Source organism: Neopelma chrysocephalum, unplaced genomic scaffold (assembly GCF_003984885.1).
Source record: "Neopelma chrysocephalum unplaced genomic scaffold, ASM398488v2 Primary Assembly neopelma1_74, whole genome shotgun sequence".
Lineage (NCBI taxonomy): Eukaryota > Metazoa > Chordata > Aves > Passeriformes > Pipridae > Neopelma > Neopelma chrysocephalum.
This window is the reverse complement of record NW_020897735.1, coordinates 8980587-9004684: the sequence shown is the minus strand read 5'-3', so window position 1 is coordinate 9004684 and position 24098 is coordinate 8980587. Positions and strand designations below refer to the sequence as shown.

At 45.7% G+C, this 24098-nt stretch overlaps 1 protein-coding gene and 1 long non-coding RNA gene across 16 annotated transcripts in view; one reads left to right on the top strand and one right to left on the bottom strand.

The window, feature by feature from the left end:
• Window positions 1-584: 584 nt before the first annotated feature.
• LOC113969826 overlaps window positions 585-24098 on the bottom strand; it is a 60922-nt gene continuing 37408 nt past the window's right edge. The window contains exons 6-10 of the long non-coding RNA XR_003534940.1: window positions 20684-20839; window positions 10644-10727; window positions 10230-10446; window positions 8064-8193; window positions 585-1267 (exon numbers count right to left, since the gene is read on the bottom strand). This is a non-coding gene — a long non-coding RNA (uncharacterized LOC113969826). The remainder of the gene's footprint in view (window positions 1268-8063; window positions 8194-10229; window positions 10447-10643; window positions 10728-20683; window positions 20840-24098) is intronic.
• The window catches only part of STRBP (spermatid perinuclear RNA binding protein), a 36830-nt gene continuing 31955 nt past the window's right edge, over window positions 19224-24098 (top strand). For all 15 annotated transcript variants that reach the window (XR_003534939.1, XR_003534938.1, XM_027688034.1 and 12 more), the window contains exons 1-3: window positions 19224-19399; window positions 21617-21834; window positions 22573-22738. Coding sequence is in view for 13 of the 15 variants with exons in the window: in XM_027688034.1 (XP_027543835.1) it covers window positions 19397-19399; window positions 21617-21834; window positions 22573-22738 (387 nt within the window). In the remaining 2 variants the exon portion in view is untranslated. The remainder of the gene's footprint in view (window positions 19400-21616; window positions 21835-22572; window positions 22739-24098) is intronic.

Here is a 24098-nt window from a genome sequence, read left to right as displayed (position 1 = left end):
GAAGCAGCTGAACTTTGTAACTTGGCATGTAAATAGAGCTCTTTGAAGAGCACATCCATGGCTGGAAGGAGGGGAGAGGGAAAGGCTCTGGCTGGATAACAAGCTCCTGAGTGTGTAAAAAGCCCCGGTGAGCATGTTTGAGTATTAATACAGAGAACAGGAGTTTGTCCTGGGTTGGGGTGATGCACAGACACCGACAAGGAGCCAAGGAGTGTAAGTGTGAATATGGGAACAGCAGAACTGTGGCTGTTGGTGTATTTTATAGGCTGGGCTGGGTGAGGGGGAGCACTGGGGGCAGGTGAGGGAGAGGTACCCCGGAGGTTTTGGTGGCTGAGGGTCAGTCAGCACCTCCCTGGGCTCCCTTCCAGCTCCTGGGGAGCCTGGATTTATGGTGTCTCTCACCATGCCAACAGCAGAGCTCAGCATGGCATTTTGGGGTCTGTACCTCATTTTATGGGGTTGGGGGAGGGAGGACTGAGCTAACAACACCCACATGAGGAGCACTTGGCTGCTGTAGTGTCCTGGATTCGCTGTAACCCAGCAGTGTTGGCAAGGGAAGATTGCACTGCTGCTGAGTGTGCTGCAGGGATGAAACCAAAAGGAAAATTCCTGTTTAAAGCAACAGGAAAAACTGATACAGATTGAAAGAGCAGAAAAATTTAAGTCTCGAACCTTTCTGTGGAAAGCAGAGTTTGAGTACCTTTGTTGCACTTGCAGCGTGATTTGATAAACAGAAACTTTGTACTTGATGTTTAAGGAAGCAGAAGCCTGAGCTGCCCTACCTGATATTTGCTGATAATCTTTTGTTAAAGCAATAATTGATACAAGCTACAAGGCCAGAGGCAATATTTTTTCAGTTGTACTTCTGCACTTCTTGGCACTTGTGTAGTTTTTCCTTCTTATGTGCAAGTTTTTCACGGAGCGCTGATGGCAGAGAACAGTCCCAGTTCGTGCCTGTTCCAGCTCACAGAGGGACAGTGTTCCCATTGAACTTCTCTGAAAACCTCAATTCATGTCCTTTAACAAAAAACCTGCACAGGAATCCTTGTGAATTATAGGAGTGAGTAAACATGTTGCTCTTTGGGTTTTTGGGCTCTATTCCGTAGCTAAATTACCTTGTGTTTCCGGTGGTCTCCCTCTAAAACACCCTGGAATGGGAGAGGACGGAGAATCCTGGGTCTGCGTTGGGCTGTTGCCTTGCTCACAGTTCTCCTTTGCAAAGCCCATCCTGACCTTTCCCGGGCAGAGCTGGAATGTGGATGAGGTGCTGTAGGAGAGAACAAACCCAGGGTATGTCATTTGTTCTGCTCTTGGGGAAGGGATGTAAAGCACAGTCCTTTTCTGTCTCTCTGCTGAACCCAAGAACTCTGGGACTAATCCAAGGGGGGATTTTCAGGGCCACCTGCACATTTGCCCATTGGCTTCTCAAGGGAAGGCCAGGGATTAATTCGTGTCCTTGTTTTACACCGTTGATTTTTCTAAAACTATGCACAACTTCGTAGCTCTTATAGTAAAATACTGTCGTAACATGCTGGCAAATTAAAGGTGTAAATGGATGTTGAAGAGGAATAATCTGATGAAATCCATTTTAGGGGATCTCTTGGATTGTGGAAACTGAAGTGATCCTGCCACATGGGTTAATTTACATTAGTTCCCTTATGTTGTGGTTTGGCATGGTGTTTAAGAGCCTTAAGATGCTGCTGGTGATTGACATAACAAAATGTAAATTATATGCTGTTTTCCTAAGGTCTAATTTATCTGTCGTAAGGTTTGTGTACCAATAGTACTGAGCTCTTCTCACAGTAATGTTTCTCTTTCATGTAATGCCTACGTAGGGGAATTAAATTACTCTTAATTGTATGCTGAAAAAGAAAATAAACTTGGGGTATGTATGGCTATCCCAGTAAATTAAATTTTGCTGCTTCTTGTTCTTTTTGTGCATTTACTTTGACTATATTGAAAAATTAAATGTTTGAATATCTGGTTGGGAAGAACATTCTTTCTTGTGGGTAGCCACGAGATGTCACAGAACTTGAAGAAATATTATAAACCAGAGTTGATTACGATTTTAGACCTTAAACTTTGAAGTGAAATAGTGATTGAGGCAGAACTTGGCACTTGGCTTGGCAGTAAATGAATTCAGTGGTGAGAAACTGGTGCTGCCTCACAGAAATTGCCCCCCAGTAGGAGCAGAAAAGGGCAGGCTTAGTTTAGGGCCTTTTCTTCTCTCTTTTCCCTCTGATTCTTGGGAGGGGGGAGACACTTTCACTGAACACATTCCTTGTTTGACTTGTCACAGAGCAGACTGGAGTGTTGGCACAGCGTCTCAAGTGTTGGGCCCTCAGGAGTCTTTAGTGTTCCCTGAGACACAGGGATGATGTTCCATGGGGAGATGTTTCTCCTGAGCTGTCGGCCTGGGTTGAGAATGACCCCAAACAAAGTCTTCCCTTATCCCAGTTCTCAGCTGGCAGCACCTGCCTTCTGGAAAGGCACCAAGAGCCCCCAGGGGTGTGGGAGGCCAACCCCACATCCCCTGTGCCGCCGGGTTGTGTGCCCACAAATGGGCTGTGCCAAAACTGGCCCTGCACAGGCTGAGACTGCCAGGAGGGTCTTCTTGGGCATCCAGCACTCCGAGTGCTTCCAGTGAGAGTTTACCAAGAAATGGCTTCACCTAGTTCCAGTGGTACTGTGGAACCAATACACCTTTTTTAGTCTGTATTTGAAAGGTGATGGGTCCTGTAACTGTGGATTGTGGTAAGTCATGGAGGAGGCATAAAAATTTTCATTACTTGCTGCAGGCTTTGGTTTTTGTTATGGTGCAGCAGCCACTGTTAGCAATTTAACCCTTTCCATAAACATGATCTCTCTCCATAAGGAGAGTGTACCAAAGTCATCAAGGAAACGAGCCACCATGCTGCACTCCACTGAATTTTGTTGTCTAATATTATTGAAGTAGGGGGTGTTTTAAGCTTGCCAGCTGCCATATGCCTGACTAAAGGAGGTGTTTGATTTAAAAGGTCTTTTTACAGCCTGCTTAGCAAGACAGGGAGCAGTTGGACCAAACACATCACCTGGAGACTGGGTGAAGGCCTCTGGTTAGGACAGTACAAATAGGCCCATTCAAAAAACCAATTACAGCTCATATTAAAAAAGAAAATGAGGAGCATTGGAGCTGCCTGCCCCATGGCTCTCAGTGTCAGCTGGTGCTGTGTTTCTGACAGAGCAGCAGTGTGATCACCTGGTGTAGGTTGGATCCATGGACTGGGCTGTGCAGGTTTTCATTAACCACAACAACTGACGTGTTATCAGTGGATCTGCTGAGTAACTGTGTGTTACCATCGGATCAGTTTTGAAGTTGAATGCACAGAACAGCTGTTTATGTGTAAATTCTCTGGCCACGTGGGAGAGGTGGCAATGGCCCAACCTGCGTGGCTGGTTTTTCCAGCTGAGGAGGCTCTGTGATGTTCTGGTAGGTGTGTGACTGATGCTCAGTCTGGGTGAAGACATCCATTTTCCAGTATGAAGACAAGTAGAAAAATCAGTCATTTATTCCTGGTTTTTGATAAATTTGTGCTGAAGGGGCAGTTCTTTGCATGTGGCAGCTTGCTCTTTTTCTCTGGATCTGGGGGCTGTAGTTTGCTCCCTGACCCTCCATGCACTTAGTGCTTTTCTACTTTTCCCTCTCTGCTCTGCCTGATTGCTGTATGTCTAATGTGACAATTTGGGGATATTTACTTTAATGGAAAGGGCTCTGGAATAGAAAGGGGAGCTGTAGGTGCACAGCCTGTGACTTCAGGGAGTGAAGTACCAGAGAATACACACAAGTGTGGTGTGACAGGACAAGGAGAGAACATGGATCTCAAGCAGGCCATTTGAAGGGGTTGCAAGGAATCCATAAAGGACAATATGGAAGACTATAATGTGCTTGTAGAGAAAACTGAGGAACAGCAGGTACCCATGAAAATGTGGGAAGTGTTTGGCCCCATAACACTGTATATTGTGGCAGTTGTGCACCCCAGGGCCACGCCTGGACTGATTTAGAGTAGGTTAGTAAGAGACATTTCGGGTTGGGCTGTACTTTACAGTGGATTCCAGAAACCTGACTGGCTAATTTTTCTTTGTATATAAAGACAGGAAAGATGTGCTTAGGTGGGGTCTTCTGCTAATGGGCAACACTTTAGATGAATGTTACTTATGTAACTCCTCACCTTGAAACAAAGAGAAAGAAGAATTTGTATGGCCTCAATTCTTGGCTTCTGCAGTTGCTTTGCTGAACAATAAGTGCAGTGAGAACTGGAGATTTTTTTTCCCCTTAAGTAAACCAGGCTGAAATCCTACCTGAGAACCTATTGCAGCCGGTGCCTGGACTCTCACTGGAGGGAAGGAGCTTGGGCTCATCTTATTTGCTTCAAAGACCTTCGCTAAACTGAGAAACGAGATCCCAGATGTAATCTCAGGTATCTGCTGGAATTTGTAAATGCATTCATACAGACTCAGAACATTTGGATTTCTACTCCTCTTCTACTTCCAATCCCAATTTCTTCCCCTTTGCTCTTTAGCTGGTTTAGCTCAACACAAGATGAGAGGAAAACATAAATGCCCAAGGCTTGATTTCTCCCCACCTCTGTTTTGAAGGACCTCTTTTCCATGTCATAGACTCTTAGTGATTGTCATCTTTCCAGAGAGCTGAAGCTGTTTGGTGAGCAGTTATTCAGTGTCCTAATGCTTCATGATCTCTTGATTCCATGTCTGGATAATTGGACTTGGCAAACAGATTAGGGCTTCTTTGGTTACCCAGTCATGCTGTCCAAGTCTTCAGTCATACAGAGACTTAATCTGTTCCTTTCAAGTCATCAGCTGTGCCATTTGGGTGACCTTAAAGAGCAGCACCAGCCTTGAAATGCGCTGCTGCCTACAGGGGTAACGGGGATGGGGCATCCAGGAGAACTGGGAGCATTCCTTCCAAAACTGGAAACTGCTAAAAAGCCCAGTGGGTAAAACCCTTCAATACCAGGCACTGAGCAACTCTGTGATTAACCTGCAAGTATTGATTAGGGGAGCATTTGGCCCCTTTTCAGGTTCTGCCGCTGATTTACCGCACGATTTAATTTCTTTGTGCCTGAAGTTCCCCTGTAAAGATCTGAAATATTTCTCCGTCTTAGAAAAACTGTTATTTTAAAACCAGTGATAACTGTACTCCAGTAAATATGGTGACAAGTGTTCTAGAAAAGCCAGGAAGAAAGGCAAATACTGGGAAAGGGGGGGAGACAAAACTGATAACTTCTCTGCTTCTGGTGGGTGAGGGTGAAATTGGTGACTGCCAAAAATATGAGCTCAGAGAAGTAGCTTGTTCTGCTCTGAGCCCACATCTGTACACACCTCCTCATCTCTACAGATGGCCAGGAGGCTGGAGAGAGAACACAGTTGTCTAAATTTGTGTAAGAGAAAAGAATCATGACTCCCACCTTGGAGCCGCTTAAGAACCTCCTGTAACCGGGGTATTTTCAACAGTTTAAAAAATTTGGTTGACTTTTGAGTCTTAGCAAATTATGTGGAACCTGACACTGTGCATAGTTGCTAAATAAGTAACTTTTTAATATTAATTTGTATTAAAAGGTGGTTGTCTGGAACTGTACTGTTTATTCCTTCAAAACTAGCCTGCTAAGGAATAAATTTGATCTAGAAGTCATCTTTGCATGCTGATGCTTTAACAACTTATAAGACACTTTTCCACTTTAGATTTCATACTACTTCACATTTTAGAAATAACTGTCACAATAGTGATGGTGCTATCTGAAACAATCATGATAAAAGGCACAAAGATAAAAACAAAATATGTTTGCCTTTATGTTTCTTCTCTACTACCATTAGTGTGGGAATGAGATTCTTTTCCACTATTTTCATGCAGTCTGCTTTGTCTTTTGAGGGAATTCAGTCATTTTCCTTTTGTTAGCCCAGGAGATAGAGGATATTGTTTGAAACAGGTAGCTGGGAGTCAGTATTATATAAGTAGTGAACTCTTGACCAAAAATCTGGTTTTGTGGATGTGGCCTCATGTAATAAACCAATAAAAAGAGCAGTTTAGGAAGTGCATCTTTGCCAGGTCTCTGTTCTTTGCAGAGCGGTTGAATACTGAACGTCCCTGAGCTGGGACTGTACATGTTGCTCCCCTCCACCCCGAACACTGATGAGCCTGAAACTGGAAACTTCCTGACCCTTCTAAAAACAAACGAGCCGTGTTGTTACAAACCAGCCGTGTTGTTACAAACGAGCAGTGTTGTTTAACTTCTTGCTGTGGGTCAGGAGCCGGAGCTTCGTGCCAAGTTTGTGTCAAACAAAGTAAAACTGCAGAGTTAAGGAAAAACTCGTGCAAAGGGTGTTTATGTGGAACTGATGAAGGTGGAACTGTTGAGAATCTACAGCAGATACTTAAAAGGGTAATGAGAGATGTCCTGCCCTAAACATCCTCCGGTGAATGACAGTTCTTAGTTGAGACACTTACCAAGTGCATAGGTGCAGTGTTTTGCTCCTTAATATGGCCTCTGCACATCAGTGTTGAAGTCCCCACGTTACAAATGGCTCTGCTCTTTCTGTGCAGTTGGGTGGTAACCAGCCTCTGTTTTGGTCCCTGTTAAGATGCTTCCAAGGGTGCTTTTAGTGGTGCAGCAGGAGCACAGGGCCATTGTCATAACAGCATTCCACCCTCCCTGAGGAGTTGCAGCAGCCCCACACATGGAGGGATGAGGACACTCATCCTTCCAGCACCGTGTCTACAAAACTTTCTCTCATGCCTGTGTCAAATTCCATGACATTTTGAAGGAGCAAGTTACTGAAAGGACATTAAGGGTAAAGAGGATTTAGAAGTGTTTGCAGAGGAATGGGCAAGGAGAGAGTGGAGCTCAGCTGGTTGGGATCAATGGATTGCCCAGGGAGGTGGAGGCAGTCCAGGTGAAACTGTGGCAGGTTCCTTCTGGAGTATCCATTTCCTGACACTTCTGCAGTTACTGCAGGCTCAGAGTATCACTGAACTGGTGCTTCTGCAGTTGCTGTAGAAACTGTTGGCTCAGGCTGTCTCCTTGCAGCTCCTTCAGAGGAAGGGCTGCTAGGGGAGAGCCTGGCTGGCCATGGACTCACTGCTCCCTTTGCCATTTCCCTCACCCTGCGAGCTGTAATCTGGATTTTAATACAAATCCCTTGGCCAGAGCCTTTGCTTTTGCTTAGAAATGTCTGAGCTGTACGTGGCACTCGCAGTAAGGAGTCCTCTTGTGCCAGAGGAACAAGGACTTGCTTTCTGTTTGTGCTGGACACCACTCGCAGTAGTTTTAGTGCCAGTTTTAGCAGGTGCACCTTGTCTCAATGAGCTCCCTTTGCCCTCATCACACAGCACAGTAGCAAGTCTCATGCACAGCCTATAGAAAACTGAATTCTGGCAGAGAGCTGAGGAGTACAGGATTTACTGTACTTCCCCTCTTTCCTTTTCCCTGCTCTGCTTTCATTATTTGTGCTCCTCTTGGGTTGCAGTTGGTGATTGTTGTGGGTCCTTTCCAGCTGAAAATACTCTAACAAACTTTGAAAAATCTCCTGAAAAGATCTAAGATCAAAGCAGCCATTCTGAATGAACTCACAGGACTTATAAACTGCTGTTGGATGGCTGGAGCTTAGTGTGGAGCAGACTGAAGAGACCTTGTTTGAGGGGTGTGATTGGGGTCCAGGCACATGCACTCCTGGTCATCTGGGGGTTCCCAGTATCTCTTCTGATTTGTAAGAGAGATGCTCTCAGACCCTCTATCCTTTCCATTTGGTTTTGGATGTTTTAGGTGGCTGGGGAGGTTGACTGGTTAATTTGTTTGTTTTTTAAAAGAGAGAGAGAAGAATGAACTCCCTTAACTCCCACAGCCTGTTCCTATGTCTCTTAAAGCTCTAGAAAAACCAAGTGGCAAAGGCAGCTGCCTGTGGTTTTCTTCCTTCAAAGCCAAACCATATGGTGGAATTTGGTGTGCAGAGTGAGCTGCTCAGTGCTGAGGAGCTGCTTTATAGAGCAGGGCTGCAAAGCTTCCTCTTACCTTGCAGAAAGGCTCGGGTCCCTTGCTGGTGTCCTGCAATGTTCTTCTTGTCCTTCCTGGCTCCTGTTCTTCCCGAGAACAGACTGTGTGTGTTCTGCTGCCTGACAGAAGAGGGGCTCCATTGTCCTCTCTGGAAAAAAAAAACAACCAAGGTTCCTGAGCCCACATCAGTTTGACTTTCAAAAGAGCAGAGTGCTCAAAAAATGTGATGCCTGAAAAGAGGACACATTGTGAATTAGATTCCAGAGTTTAACCAGCCCATATCCAGATATTGAATTGCTAATTTGAATCTCATGAATGCACAGGTAATTGGTGTGAAGGTTTGCCAGGCTGACCTGTGGGAAGGGCTGTGTCCTGCAACAGAGGGGGAATAGCAAAAGCAGCCAGGAATGCAGTGTCTGCTCAAATGGAACTAATGAAGCCTGAGGAAAGGGTGGAAAGCTGAAAAGGGGGGAGAGGATGCTTGGTGTGTGTAGTAAATGACAAACTGCTCTTCCAAGTCCTGCCACTGTTTTACTGGGGCATTGGGACAGTCACTTGAATCCCTGGGGTCTCTGCTAAATGCAAAGTGTAGGTGTAACATTTACACCTATCACAGCAGTTGCAGAGTGATGTTTGAAGTGGTGTGGAATTCTTGTGCGTGCACCTAAGGGCTGATTTTGGTTGTTTTGCTAATAAAAGCATGTTGGGACTTGCTACTGTAATCAAAATGGAAGAGACTGATGGAATGTCTCTGTCAGTTGTCTGAAATCATGTGTTCAAAGGCATGATGTTTTTTCCCTAAGTTTTGCAGAGTAACAGGACAGATCATGATTGGATTGCACAAGACACACGCTGGGTCAGTTTAAAGTCTGCCAAGTTGTAATTTGCAATTTCTCAAAAATTTAGAGCAGAAACATCTGAGTGCCTGCAGAAATCATCATTCTAAATTTAACTTCTGGATTTTGTCTCTGTAAAGCATGAAACTGCCTGGTAGTATTTGTCCACTGAATTTCAGGGACAGCCTTTCCCCGTGTTGACAGTTCTGCACTGGTGGTTCTGCTGTTCTGTGAGTTCTCAATGCTTCAGAGCAAAATGCTCAATGAAAAAGTCTTAGCTAGGTTTAATTACTTTTTGTGTCCCTCTTTTATGTTGCTGTTGTTTTCTTTAATGCATTTCTGCAGTTAACTAATGATGAGCTAACTTTTAGAGGCCAGTAAGAACCGTTTCTGAATGTCCTGTTGGAGCAAGTGTAGGAGTCTGCAAATGTCACTGGGAAGGCCCAATACAGAGACTTTTGTTTCCACAGCAGAGGAGCTGTGCAAAGTGAAGAACTCATAAACCAGCAGAACCAAGTGCTCTTTCAGTGCACAAAGCATTTATGGATTTTTTTAAAGAAGAATTTTTCTCATTAACACAAAATTTTCAGGTTATAGAGTTGAATTTTGGTTGAACTGTGGAATAAGCTACATTATAACCTGACATTCTTAGGCTACTAAAAGTATAGTTTTAGACTGAAAACCAGGCAGGTTCTTTGTGCTGACAAGAGAGTTCAGTGATCGTGTCCTGTTGGTGGTGGTGATGGTGTTGACATGAACACAGATTTCCATAGGTGGCTAAACAGGCAATAAAAACATTTACACTCTAATCTCATTTCCTCATAACTTCTCCCTGAGGGTTGAAAGGGTTTCTCTCCCCCTGCCCAGCCGAGGAGAACACCCCCAGTCTGTGTGGCAGCTGGTTTTTGGTCCTGCCCTCTGCATTGGGACCCTGTGCTCTCCCACCCTGACAGGTTGTGGCTTCCCAGGTTCAGCTTCTTTAGAGAAGTAAAATAAAGCCCATCAGTGTTGCTGTGAGGAACAGCAGCTCTCCCATTATCGGGGGAACTGAAGTGGCCAGACACAAACTGCAGTTAATGGCCCAAAATAAACCAACCTGGATTGTTTTTCTCCAGTCTTCCCCCTGACAGTCATTTCAAGTGTTACTTTTAGCGACTCCAGTGTACGAAGGGAGCTTTGGGGAGAGAGTTGTGTTGTTGTGAATTGATCTCCCTGCCAAGCTGAGAGCTGAATGCTGCTCCTGACTGCCAGGCTGTTTGCTCCCTGGGGTCTGCCCCCGTTCCTGGGGGCTGCACAGCCCCATCACATCCCCGGGGGTGTTATCCCCTTCTCCCCTCCCCACACTCACAGAACAGCAGGGTCCTGGGGCTCGGGTGTTGCCTCCAGGATGCTCCTGTGGATCTTCTGCTGCTGTTCAGAGATTTGTTGCTTGATGTTGACAGGAGGGCAAAGTCTGACGCTGGGGACTCGATCCCAAGGAGATGGGGGGGATGCAAAGGCTGAGGGAGCTTCTTTAACAAAGGAAGAGCTGGAAGTGTCTTTGCTGCTGTTCCAAGTGACATTATCTATAAAGAGAAATCAAACTAATTCACAGCCCTATAGGAAATGTGAAGAGGCCAAAGCAGCAAAGCTATGTCCATGATCTTCAAAATGCCATCCAGCTGGGACTGGCACATGTATTCTTCCCCCCCTCCCGATTTTATTTGAAATTCAAAAGATAAGAAAAGATTGAGTGTAACTTTTCAAGTTCAGGAACACTTACTTGGCACAGTTGTGTTCTCCAAAGAGACTGGAGAATACAGTGCTACAGACACCCAATTTTGCCAAATTTTTTAATTTCAATATCCTATTAAAAATGAGCAAACAAAAAAAGTCATTACTCGGGATGTTCCTAAGGGGAAGACTGACAGATATAACTTAGACTGAGAAATTAATTTTGCAGCCTGGCTTGTGGTCTTCAAACTGAGCATTTCCACCACTGATGGTCCCTGCTAAAGTTCCTTTTTCTCCGTTCCCAACCCCGTCCTGTGCCGTGTGAACTGGAGAGAGGAATAACAGATGAGTTTCGCAAGTGAAGTTGGCAGATCTGACAGCACAGGCGTGCAGTGGAGATCTGCTGAGGCAAGAGGATGCTGGATTGAGCCCATTTAAAATATTTTTAGACTCAATAGTTTTCCAGGGCAATAGGACTTTTGTTTTTAGTTATGAATTTTGTAAATCTCTAAATATGTCTGTGACTCTTTTTCTTCGTCTTGCCCGAGCTCGGACTTCCTTCTACAAAGTCTTGTCCAAGACAAATAACCTGGGTCACAAATGTCAGGCTGACAGTTCCTCCTCTGCCATCTCACACGCTGCTGTGTGGGGTGTTTTGCTTTGATGGATATTGTTGCTACCTTTCATGCCTAAATAACCTAATTCAAATCTTTTGGTAGGGTTATCTTGCATTTGAAGTAAATAATTGTGTTGTGAGGCTGAAAATGGATGGCAGGCAGGGTGCCCTTCCCTAGAGAGACCCCCCCCCTGCCATCGTGGGGCTTGTGCTGTGTTTGGAGAGTGTTTCAAAAGAGCCACTTCTGTTCCCCAAACAGCCCCAGATCGTAGTTACAGATTCTGTTTCAGACCTTTCTGTGCCATTACATGTTGTGATGTTGAATCAAACTTCAAAAAACATGGTTGGATGGGCAAGAGATGGCAAGAAAAACCACTTAAAACCTTCAGCTTTTAGTAACCCTGAACCTTTGACAACGTGTTCGTTGACAAAACAGCCAATTAGTCAGGAAGTGAAAAATTACCCTGAACTTGTTCGGGAGTCACAGTGGAACCAAAACATGGGAAAAGTCTGATGGAGAATGTGTCCTGCCTGGGAGCACAAGAGCTTTTTGCACAGTACTCACAGAGTCTAGTGGTCTTCCCTTCCAAATCCTTTTAAATCCTCTCTCTTTAATTAAAAAAAAGAAGTCACTGAGGCAGCAAGACAGACATACTAGAAAATGCATTTCAGTGGAGAGTCATGAATGTTTAAAGTGGCTGAAGGCAGCCGGGCACAGCAGCCAGTGTGGGTTTGCAGTACTGAAAACAGTGTCTGTATATGTTGATGTTGGGGAAGAAATTCTTGGGGAGAAACTTGTTTAAATTTCACTGTCGAGGGCTGCTGAAATTTTAGTCAGAGCATTTGTTCTCAAAAAGGTCTTAATGCTTTGAAACTGAAACCTCATGTAAACATCGGGGACACGTGACTCTCACAGACCTATTTGCATTGTGTCATTTGTGAGAATTACTCAATTTGTTTTATTTACAAGCAGAGGCTTAGGATCCATGTTGCCTTTCTCTGCCATCTCCCTAATTCCCGGGCTGTGCATTAGCCTGGGCTGCAGAGCAGGGAACAGCTGGGACAGCCAACGTGCTTGGCTCTGCCTCACGGACCGAGGAAAAGTGCAGCCACCAAAACAAGCAGGGCCAGTGCTCCTGCAGGACAGTTTCTCCTCCAGTCTCCTTCTTTACATTTTCCTTATTGCCACCCTGGGGGCTGCCGTGACTCCCAGCCTGTCCCATGGGTGTGCCTGTGGCCTCATGGAGCTGGAGAAGCCCCTGTTGGTGGCAGTGGCCCCTCGCTGGCTGTTCCCCCAGCCCAGCCCTGTTGGGCTGCAGCTCAGGTCCACCTGCAGTATCCCATATTCTATGGGATATGAATCACAGCAGCCAGGAAACTGGGGCACTGCAGCTATTTTGGTGGAGCCAAAGGGTGCTGGGGAAGGAATGTCCCTGTTCTTGGTCTCTTGGACGCTGTGGCTGCTTCCCATGGTGGTTGTGGAGCAGCAGGAGCCTGGCAGGTGAGGCAGTGGACACCAGTGCCAGGGATGTGGGAAGGCTCTGGGAGTCTGGGATCTGCAGAGCTTCAGTGCTGGGATGGTGAGGAGCCCAGCATGGCACTGACTGCACTGGGTGGTGGAGGAGGTAGAACTGTGATTCTCTTTTGGAGAATGTGATGTCATTTCAGGCATAGATCCAGAATTTTGCTTAAACCAGCTCTTTCTCTGGAAAAATGACATTGCATATGGTGAGTGTCATTTCAGTGTAATGTAATCCTGTTATTAATTTAGTTAATTCTTCAACTGTAAATGAATGTAGCCTGGGTTAGGAATTTCAGATGATTTTGAGTGTGGATGGCACATTATGACTGCAAAGTAGCTTCAGGTTGTCATTGTCCAATTTAGCCAGGAGAGCAGGAATGCCTTTGTTAGGGTGTCACAAGCCAGAAGTGAGTTTAGCATTTCACAGATATTGAGAATCCAGTGGTGGTTTCTGCCTTGTCTCATGTGAATACTTTGCTATTCATTATTTATCTGTTATCCAATCTGTGACTTTTTATTTTTTCAAGACACCTGCCAAGAAATGCACCCTTTAAGATGTTTTGTTTTCTGTAGTGCTCAGATTTACAGGCAATTCAGTTTTGGATATTTCTGACTGGTTGAACAGGAAAAACATTAAACTGTTCATGTGTCAATTTGTTATTTAAGTGTCAACAGACAGTTCTTAAATCTTTTTGCACTTGGTCTGTCTCTGGTCAGCATTGCATCCTGACACCCACACCAAGAGGTGAAGGCACCTTCAGGATGATTTCCTTGGAGACCCTCTGTAGCCCTGGCAGTGCTGGGGGTAGGTGCAGGTGTCAGGGACTGTGAAGCAGATAAAAGTCTGGAGGGAGATTTATGTAAAAAATACTCTGAAGACCACCCTGTGAGTGTGGTGGTGTATCTTCCTGTCCTCACTAGTCAACAGCAGGTTAAATCCCAAGGGAGAAGGATTTATATTCTTTCTAAAACTATATTCTTTCTTATACAATTCAATAGCTGCAGTTATTTCTACTAATGGTATTTCTTTCTGAGACTGGCTGGTGTGATTCTATCTAAAATAGAGCATTTTCTTCTTCAGATGATTGTGTATGTGCTCACACAGTGCCTCTGTTGTTCCTTTTTTAACCTTCCTGTTAGGCTGGTAATGATTTCCCCTTAGACCATCTTTTCTTCACCCTCTTTCCAGGAGCTAAAAATACAAGCTACACCCTGACATCCTTGTTTCTTTTTACCTTAATACATTAATCTAGATTAAGCAATTGCTTGGCTTTGATTCTTCAACTTCTTTAATCACTGTGCCAGTGCGATTTATTTTGGCTGTTTTTCTAGTCCTTACTCCCCAGTTGGAGGGGAGTCCACATGTTCACCCCTTTTCAGTTGCATCTGTGGCCTGAGGGTCCCCCAGTTGTCCGTCTGTGCCTTGGCACAGCTGGATTCTCCCCAGGAGCTCTCCCAGTCCCTCCCTCCACACTGACCATGGGCAGCTGCTTCGCTCTCCTGCTGCTGTCAGAGTTGTCAGAGCTCTGGGTCCTGGAAGGTGACTTTGGTTCCTCAGTTCTGATGGTTCCAGGTTCCAGATCTGTTTATCAAGTGTGTGCCTGCCCTGTCTTTGGCACTTAAACCTGGTTGTTGGGGCTGCCTGGCAGAGGCTGCTCCCAAGAGATCTCCGAGCACAGGAGCCTTTCCTTGAGATGTTGTGAGAACTGAACAAGCAGGAGTAACCCCAGACTCAAGTATTTGTTGTATGAAGTGTAAGAGTTCGCCAGAGGAAGTACCTTTCCAGCTTTTAACTGTATGTTGCTTTGTAATTATTCATTTGGCTGGAAAATTCCAGCCTTCTAAAGGCTAACCCAGACACAACTTTGCCAGGAAATGCATTACATGGAAAATAATGAAACTCCTATGAACACACAGTCTCCAGGTGAAATGGGATGCCGAGCATATTGTTGGAAGCAGTCTGAGCCTTATTAAATATGTATCCCAGTGTTAGGGCAGCACTGCTTTCCAGAGTGCTGCTGGGGCTGAGTGGCCAGGATTTCTCTTCCTGTGGTGGGGAAGGAGAAGTTCTGTGCAGTGCACGGGGAGCTGGGATTTTAACTGGGGAATATCTGCACAGGGAGCAGGTCAGCCGTGCTTTGCAGATTTCTCTGCCCTGTGCTCCTCTCTGAATCCTCATGAATTATATTTCTTATCTCTTCCCCTCAGTTTGTTGATACTTTTAACATGAGGGAAAACTATTTTGATATTTCTCTGTCAGTTATTTTGACATTAATCAACACTGCAGATCTTGTTTTGTTTGGTGTCTGGGTACATCATAAAGAGAGTTGCTGAAAGAGTTCAATTACAATATCAGCATCTCTGCCAAATGTATTGAGCTGTTCTGAAAAGCCGCTTGTCTTTTCTGACCCAGATACACAGTTTCCAACTGTGGGAGATGCTGCCAGAAAGGCTCTTGGCAGAAGGCCAGCAATAAAATTATACTGCAGAAAAAACACAACATATTTTCAGCAGCACTTTGTGTGGTGTGACGAAAAATTACCTGTCTCCTGAATGCAAAGCAGAGGCTAAAATAAACTTCCAATTTGAAGTTGCAAGCCTCTCATTCTGACTTTTGAAGGTCACAAAAAAGGATATAAATTCCATTTTTTTCTATTACTGTGTCTGATACACCTCAGGCTGTGTTGGATACTCATTGGTTTGTTATTAGCAACCTTGCTGCTCTGTTAATACCAGCTCTGCCTGCTCTTGGGGTGGTGCACACTGCAAACTGGGCAGATACTGGTGTCAGGCTAGATTAGGAGGGTGGAGGGTGTTTTTAATGCTTCAGCTGGACATCGTTAGCGTGTGCCTTCTTGATGGAGCATTAAAAACCAATTTTCATGGTGTTCTACTTGGCCTGGCCAGGAGCCTGAACAGCAGCTGACTGGAGTGAGGGTTTGGAGCACTGGTGTGGAGTGACCCCAATTCCCTCCTCTCTGTTGCACCAGTAACCCTTCCGTGCAAGGTGCTGCTCCAGGGGGATACTGGGATGCCAAACACAGTTCGTGTTTCCTTTCCAGCAGCTCCTGGCTCCCTGATTCTGGTATTTCAGTCCCCATGGAGTGCACGTACCTGTTTCTGCTGCCTTTTCCCTCTGTTCACAGGCACTCCAAGGCAGCTGAGCATATTCATCACCCCTGGCTGTTTAACTGGCTGTCCCTCGGGAATGCAGCTGCAGATGCAGGAATATCTCCTACTACAAAAGCCTCATCTGAAATTCTTTTCGTTTGTCTTGTGCCAAAGCATAAACTTCCTCTGTGAAGGATGGGATGTTTAATGGAACACTGTCATGGTGTTTTAATAACATTTCTAACGTGTCAAATCCCCAGTGATTTTAAACCACGCTGCAGACTCCGCTCGGCTCCGCCGTGACCTGGTTTGGAGACAGCGACTATTTACTCTTGTTTCACACTTCAGGGCCACATGATGCAGGGGAAAAGGGACTTTTTCAAGGTCACCAAGGTCTGGGTTGGTGCAAGGAGCTTTGGGTAGAAGTTTCTGTGCAAGTGTGGGTGGCAGCCCCTGGGTAAGACAGTCACAAAAATGTTTTAACACGGTGCTTTTTAGACTGGGCATCAGCTGTAACTTCCCTGAGGATGCAGGAACAAATATCCTGCTCTAGCCTGGTAGTGGATTGAGGCTGTTGGATTTATGGAATTGCTGCTCACTTCACATAATGCTTTCTGATGTATTTGGTGCTGAGCTATGTTGTGCTGCCTTAGTCCATATGGTTGGAGCAGATTTGATTTTGGTTTTCCTTAATTTAATTCTGCATGCTGTCAGATGTACTTTGTTCTGTATATTGTGTCTACACTTTTATAGTAAACTCCCTCCTGTTTAGTGCTTTTGTTGAAAATGTTCTCTCAAAGTCTGAACTAAATTAGGGTTTCACTCCTGTGCGTGTTTCTGAAATATTCGTAGGATGTTAATGACTGGGAAGACATCGTATATCAGCTTCAACTCAACTTTCAGAGGTTTTTTTCCCAGCTTTCTGAATTTGATAATAAAGATCCCTTTGTAGTTCAGCTGTCAGTGCCCTGACCTCAGCCATGCCCTGCTGAGAAAAAGGGCAGGTGAAACCAAACTCATAAATACCTTCATCCAACAACTTTTACTTGTCACTGAAAACCGAACCTGTCTTGAAAACAAGAGAACAGGTTATTGCCTGCTTAAGGCAGGGAATGGAGAGGTGGGGGTGTTTGTGCTTCATCAGCCCAGCAGCAGATTAACCCCCCTCATAGCTGTGAAACACTCATTTTTGGTCTGTTCTGGATTTTCAAACACTGAAAAGCACTGAGCACATCCTGAACTGCCCCTTGAGGAGTGTCTGTGTGCAGAGCTCGTGGTGTCTCTTGCAGACCTGCCCTCTGGACAAGAGCCTGCTCAGCACTTACTGAGCACCAGGATCTGCCCAGCCAGCTCTCTCTGCCCATCTGCTTCCAGAGCCCTGTGGGAGCTGATAAGCAACAGCTTGCAGCAGCCTGGGGAGGGAGGCCAGGCTGGTGCTGCTCCCTCAGAGACACTGCACTGGGCATGTGCTGAGCTCAGCAACACATTCCAGTGCCCTTCTCTCTGCCTGGAATGGCCAAATTACGGCCACAAGAGACAATAACGAACCGAAAATGTGAAGTGTGGGAGGGGCAGGGAAGAAGAGTAGGTGAAGACAGCTGGAATTGAGTTTGGAGAGAGAATAATTTGAAATAGATGATCTAGAAACACATCTCATAGAAGTCTCCGTAGTATTCTATCTGCTGACTCAAACTATTATTATTATTGTTATTGTTGTTATTGTTAGCAAAACAAAAAGACCTTGCAGAGTCTGGTTGATTCTGGAGATGGTGAAAGGCTGTGGAGTGTGGAGAAGCTTGACTAGCTCACAGAACAAATAGTGCCAAAGCACTGATCTTTGCTCATTTTCCCTCTCAGCTGCCCCTGCCTGGCTTTCAGGATCTCTTAAGAGAAGAGGCTGGTTCTGTGAAAGAACACCCCCTTCTCTGGTTGCTTCTGGGAAGCAATTTGGTAGAGTGTTAATACACCTTGGTTGGCACAGAGCTCCATGATGAGAAGTGGGGGCAGTCAGGGTTTTCATTAGCTTGCTTTTCCCAAGTATTTTTAGTATGACTGCGCTTAACTCTCTTGGGGTTTTTTCCTTGGCAGCTGCAGCTGCTGGAGCAGGCAGGGCTCTGCACAGTGTTCCTCTGGGGCTGCTTTTTGTTGTACCCAATTCTGCACCCAAAATTCAGGGCTGTGCAATACAAACAACTCCCAGGCACTCGCTGGTCCTGTAAACCTGCTTCATTTCTTCCGAACTAGGCAAATAGGGAAGTGGGATTTGTTGTTGCCTTTTCCCCTGTTAAGTTCAAATCTCCACAGGATGCAACATTTTAATTATTCCGTCACACCACAGTCTAAGCATCTCCTCAGCTTTCAAGTCATCTCACCTACCCCTCTGCTGTTGCCAAGCATGCTTTTAATCTCTAACAATGTCAGGATTCTCTGACACACAATATGCAACATATTGCAGGTGAAGGGGGGTCGGCATACAGGAGAAAAGGAAAATGTTTGAGTGCGTGTGTCAGGCTGCACAGATTTACTGACTGGGTTTCCAATTGCTTCAAAACGTTGCTGGAGAGCTGATGCAACAGTATGTGCAGTGAAAGGAAAACAGGAATTTTCTGCAAGGACTGGAGTGTCTTGCTGTGCAGCGAGCTTATGCTTTCCTCTCTCACATTACCTGCTCTGTTTTTCTGCTCTTCTCTCTCACAGAGCATTTATTTGCAGCTTTCTGCTGCCAGTGCTGGAGGTTGTTTCCCAGTTTAGTACAAGAAGGCTGCTCTCACAGGATCTTTTCCGTGCTGAGTGCTGGGAAAGGCAGTGTTCGGGCAGCACAGGCGGTGTGGGTGATTTCAGCTGAGCTGCTCGCAGGTCTGACGTCTGCAGTTTGGGAGAATGTGCTTGTCCTTCTTTAAATAACAACTTGCAGTTATTGCCACCTGAAGCCTTGGTTCTTGTTGTGCAGCATCTGACACAGGATCGAGGGCTGCTCTGGGGATTTCAAAAGATAATTACTTTTTGATAATTAAATATGGTGTGTTTGATTGCTAACGTGCATGTGACATAAAAATAGAGACTTCTTGAGCTGGTTTCACAAGGAGCATTTTGCAGTGCTGGATTTCCTGCCCTCATCCCAGGAACTGGGATTGCCAGGTGGCCTACAGAGCTCCCTGAGATCAGCTCTGGCATGGGACAGTCGTTCCATGTGTGGGCACAGCACAGGGAGCTGCTTTCCCAAGTGACTGCTGCTGGTTGGGGAGTAACTGGCTCACAGGCTGCTCCCATCTCAAAGCCTGTGTGCTCTGAGCAGTGCTGGACTCCATGTGCTGCATCGAGCACTTCTGGAATCCTCATGCCCTTGCTGCTGCTTTCAAGCTGTTTCTCTCTTTTTGCAGGTGAATTAGACAAAGTGACTCCCAGAGCATCTTGGCTGTATGAACTCTTGAGCTGTCAAGGGACTGAGAGGCTTATGAAGAGGTTCTGTCAGGCAAAACAGTGCTTAGCAAAGACACCGAGGAGGAGGGAAAAGGAGAAAGGGAGGGAGAGAGAGCTGAAACACTAACAAACCATGGTAGGTATTTGTTGTCTTTCACAGGGCTGCATTAAAAGTGTTCTCTGCTGCCAGTCTTGCATGGGGCCTGATCAAACCTGAGGAAGGGGATTTTCTGACCTTGCACTAACTGAGGGATGGTGCTGCATGCTTGGAGCAAAGCAAGTGAGGTTTGATGTATTGTCAGCCTCTTAAAACCAGAGAGTTGTCTTGTGAGCCTGCAGTACATGAATTATTAAATACAAACCAAGGGGATGCTCATAAGGTTTTCTAATAAAACTGGCATTAGCAGGCTGTAGCAAACAGCATCAGTGACCTTGAACTGGCAGATTGCATCACCAAATGCTGACATTCCCCTTCCACCTCTTCTCACAAAAGCATTATTATTCATACCTGTGTGTGACTGAACGTGGCTCTGTGCAGATGAAATGTGTTAAGCCAGAAATACCTGGTGTATGTTGGTTAAGTGAGGAGTCACCTCTCATCTGCCTGGGATTGGCTCCACATTGGGAATGCCTGAGATGTGAACTTGAAAAGGTGTGCCAGAATGGAGTACTGGATGGTAAGATAAGATAAGACATGGTGGGATGAGTTGTTAAATGCAGCTCAGCAGCTTCCCTGCAGCTCCTGCTGTATCCATGTTATGGATAACCACAAGAGGGACCTCCTGGAAGCATTTTGCAGCCTTCCAAAGAATAGGGGATAATACCAGCCCCCCATGGATGTACTGCTGTTACTGCCCAAATTATCCATCTGGGTAGGAGCACAGGAGTGAGGAAGGGAACGATGTCACGCTGACCTTCAATGGAAGGGACTCAGCGAGTGGAATAAACCAGGAAAACGTGGACAGTTCCTTAACAAGGATCCAGCCCAGAGGCCTCTGAGGTCCTTTAAAGGCCCTTTGTGTTATTAGGAATGGGTACAGCTACAAACCCATGGAGTTGGGGTGAAAATGAAACCTAATTAAGGTGCTTAATGTGTAGGAGGAACAGAGGTTCTTGGCTGGTGATTCCCAGGTCTGGGAGGCTTTCAGCAGTGATTGATGTGTCTGTAGAGACCAAGACTTACTGCTGCTCTTGCCAGAGGTGTGTGCTGTGATCACAGCTGGTCTGGGGCACTACTTAGATCAAAGAAGTCTCACCTGGAGAGTGTGTGGCAAACCAAAAGCTTCCTAGCATGGGTTACCCAACCACTAAAGTCCACCTTCCTCAGCAGTATCACTCAAGACTTAATTTTAATTAGCACTCTCATTTCTGTATTAATTTGAATTTTTTTAAAAAAGAAATTATTTCAGTCTCCTCTTACCAGTTTCTCTCTATGCTCATCTTCATTCCTGGCTTTGTAAATCCCTGCTGAGCCTCTTGCAGCCTCTGTATTGCTGTGACTCCATCTGCAGCAGCAGCAGCACACGTGAGGGACTGGCTCTCCGACTGCCCGTTCCAAGGTGTGTTGCTGTTGTCCCTGGCATAAAGAGAGGAGAGGTGGCTGCACTCAGCACGTCTAGAATAGGCAAAAACTTCATTTGGAAAGTATTAACACCTTTTACAAAACAGGAATCTTCTCTCCTTGCCCACCCTCCTTTCCACATGCTTTGCCCAGTCTGCTCATGTTCCCAATTCCCTGCCTTGCCGTGAGGTTCCCGGTTGGGATCAGGACCCTGGCCCTCCCCTTTGCTCTGAGCTATCCAGCTGCTGAAGGCTGGCACAGCCCAACACAGATTGCTGAAATTCAGGAACACCTCAACTCCTGCAAGTATCCCAGGGTAGGGCAGCCCCCCTTTCTCTCAGTGCTGTTGCTCACAGTTTGTATCTCCATGAGATGTAGGTCCTTCAGCAAGATCAGTCCAAGTGATTTCTCACTGACTTTGAAAGGTTAATGTAAATAACCAAGCAAGTCAAAGGGAATGCAGCCAGGGGTTTTGTGTTCTCCTGCTTCAGCACTCTGTTATACTCAGCCAGCCAGACCATGCCCTCTTCTCCAAGAGAATCTTGGAGGGGGAGGGCAGGAAGAAGTGAGAAGAACAATGAAAGTAAGTTTTACTGGTTTAATGCTGATTGGTTTTTGTACTGGTGTTTGCTTTTTTCTTTTTAAAGTTTATTTAAATAAAGAAATTGCTTCTGCATGGTTATCCTAAGAGACATTACTACCCCTGCCAGGGAGGATTCCCATTCAGGCAGCGTCCTATTGATAATCCAGTAACTTTGCTTTCTTTTCCTCCTGTTTCCCACTCCTCCACAGAGATCGATCCGATCGTTTGCTAACGATGACCGCCACGTAATGGTGAAACACTCAACCATTTATCCATCTCCAGAGGAACTTGAAGCTGTCCAGAACATGGTATCAACAGTAGAATGTGCCCTTAAGCATGTCTCTGACTGGATGGATGAAAAGAACAAGTCTACCAAGTGTGAGGGTGATGTGGAAGCCAAGGAGGAAGCTGTGGAAGGCAGTGCCAAGTGAGCCTCACCCTCCCCTCCCCTCCCAGCATGTCCCTGTGCTCTCTCAGCCCTTCCTCTCCTCCCAAATAAGAGTCCCAGTGTTTCTTTGGTTCTGCTGCATGTGAAGGTTCATAGAAGGAAGGGGATATATTTGGACTTTCTGTGGTGGGAGCAGGGAATGGCAACGAGCCCAGTGTGGGCAGCAGTTGCTCTCCGTTTCTTTGTTTGTTTTACTGTGGTGTTGTGAAGTTGCATTTAGCAGACAAAACTTTCAGCAGTTTTAAGCAAATATATGTCCCTGTAACACAGCAGTGCAAATCCACAGCCACGTGCTTGGGGGCTTGTGCAGTTTAATACACAAAAAAAGTTTTTATAATCCAGCAGTCCAACTTTGCTAAGGCTCCATTACCTGCCAGTACTGTTGTGGTTTAATCCCAGCCAGCAGCTCAGCCCCACACCAACACTGATTTTTGTATTAAAAAAAGTAATCCAAGGCTGCAGTAAATGCTTTGGAGACAACTGGATGAGACAAGACCTGGTGCTGACCTATCAGAGAAGCATTTCTTGCATTTCTCTTCATGTTATTAAGCAATTCCAGTCTGCAAAACTGGCTTTTTTTGCAGTCTTTCAGGACTCAAAACTGAAGTGTCTTTACATTGCTTTGGAAGTTCTTTACTGTGGCTCTTAAAGGTTCTCCTAAGCTGCATCTGGAGAGTAAAATGCCATTTTAATTAGCCCAAATTGTTTCATTTCCAGGGATCAAGGCGGTCGGACTTTATGTGGTGTGATGAGAATTGGCTTGGTTGCAAAGGGCTTGCTCATAAAAGACGATATGGATCTGGAGCTGGTTCTTATGTGCAAAGAAAAACCCACAAAGACCTTGTTATGTATCGTTAAAGACAATCTCCCAGCTCAAATTCAGGTGAGTTAATCTGGGGCAGCCCTGAACAGTGGCTGGTAGCACTGCCAAGGGTATTTGGGGAAAGGCTGCAATTTGTTCCAGGAAGAAAGACAAGTGATATAAAGGAATATAGTTTGAATCTAGGACGAAATCTGGGGCATGTGACGTGTTTAATGTGGTGCCATGAAGTACTTGCTCACAAAACAGAACATCTTCCTGCTGCTGTTGGCTCCTCCTGTCTGTGCTGTCAGTGCCCTGAGGGCAGTGACCCTCCTGTGTGTCACTAACCCAGCAGATTGGGGCTCTCTGGGCTCAGGGTGACTGAACTGCAGTCCCAGAACCTCCCCTGCTCCAGTGGGTCACTCAGTCCCTGCTGTTGTCCCGTCTCCTGCCTGAACCTGCAGTTCCCCCCTGGGGCTGCTTTGCTGGGGCTGTTCCCACAGAACCCCTCTGTGCTGCTGAGGTGAGCACGTGTCACTGCAGGTGTCACTCGCTTTGGCTCGTGTTAATCATGAGCTCGTATTCATTTTATTTATGGCTATTTAATTCTGCTGTTGGCATGCAGCAGGCAGCACTTACAGCTTCTTTAGGGAGACTACCTTTGTGACTGAGTTTGAGGCTGAGGAATCAGTTCAGCTTCCAGACTGACAAACACTGGTGCCAAGGAGCTGCCCAAGTATTCCACTGCAAGTGCTCCTCTCCAAAGCACGACCAAACTTGATCTGCTTTTCTCCTGATCTGCTTTTCTCCCTGTGTTTTACCATTCTTGACAGCTGTTCTCACCATTTATTTGCTCACACAAAGGGCTTGTTTTAATGAGCTAATGTTGTACCTGCAGATGTGGCCCTATCCATAGCTGAAAATGCAAAGGATCTTTTGAGGAGTAAAGAGTTCATTTTACTTGTTTGAAAATGATAGGGATGTATTGAGTATTAAAGGGTAAATTTTGTTTGTAGTGAGGCATGAAATGAGGAGGGTTGAAAGTGAGAAGAAAAGTTAGTGTGTGCTTCAAAAAAAGTGAGATGAAATGGGAGAATAGATGTAATTAAAAGATGTGAAGACTGAATTAATTCAAGGGACAGGCAGGTAAGATCCTGGGGGGAATTATGGTGGGGATTACAGCAAAGATGAGGCTGTGACTCATGAAACGCTACAAATGCCTGGGCATGGAGGACAGGAGAGGTTCTGCAGAGGGATCAGGTGCCAGAGGGGAAGGAGGGTTTAGGCCCATTAGTGGACAAAAGGAGCAAGTGCAGTACAGAGACGTCAGCAGCTTCTGCTTTGCTGCTTTGAAGGCTCATCCTGAGCAGATGCTCAGCCATTCTCCTCCCAACAATAAAGGAGCTGCAGGAGAGCAGATGCAGCAGGGGAAGGAGTCGGA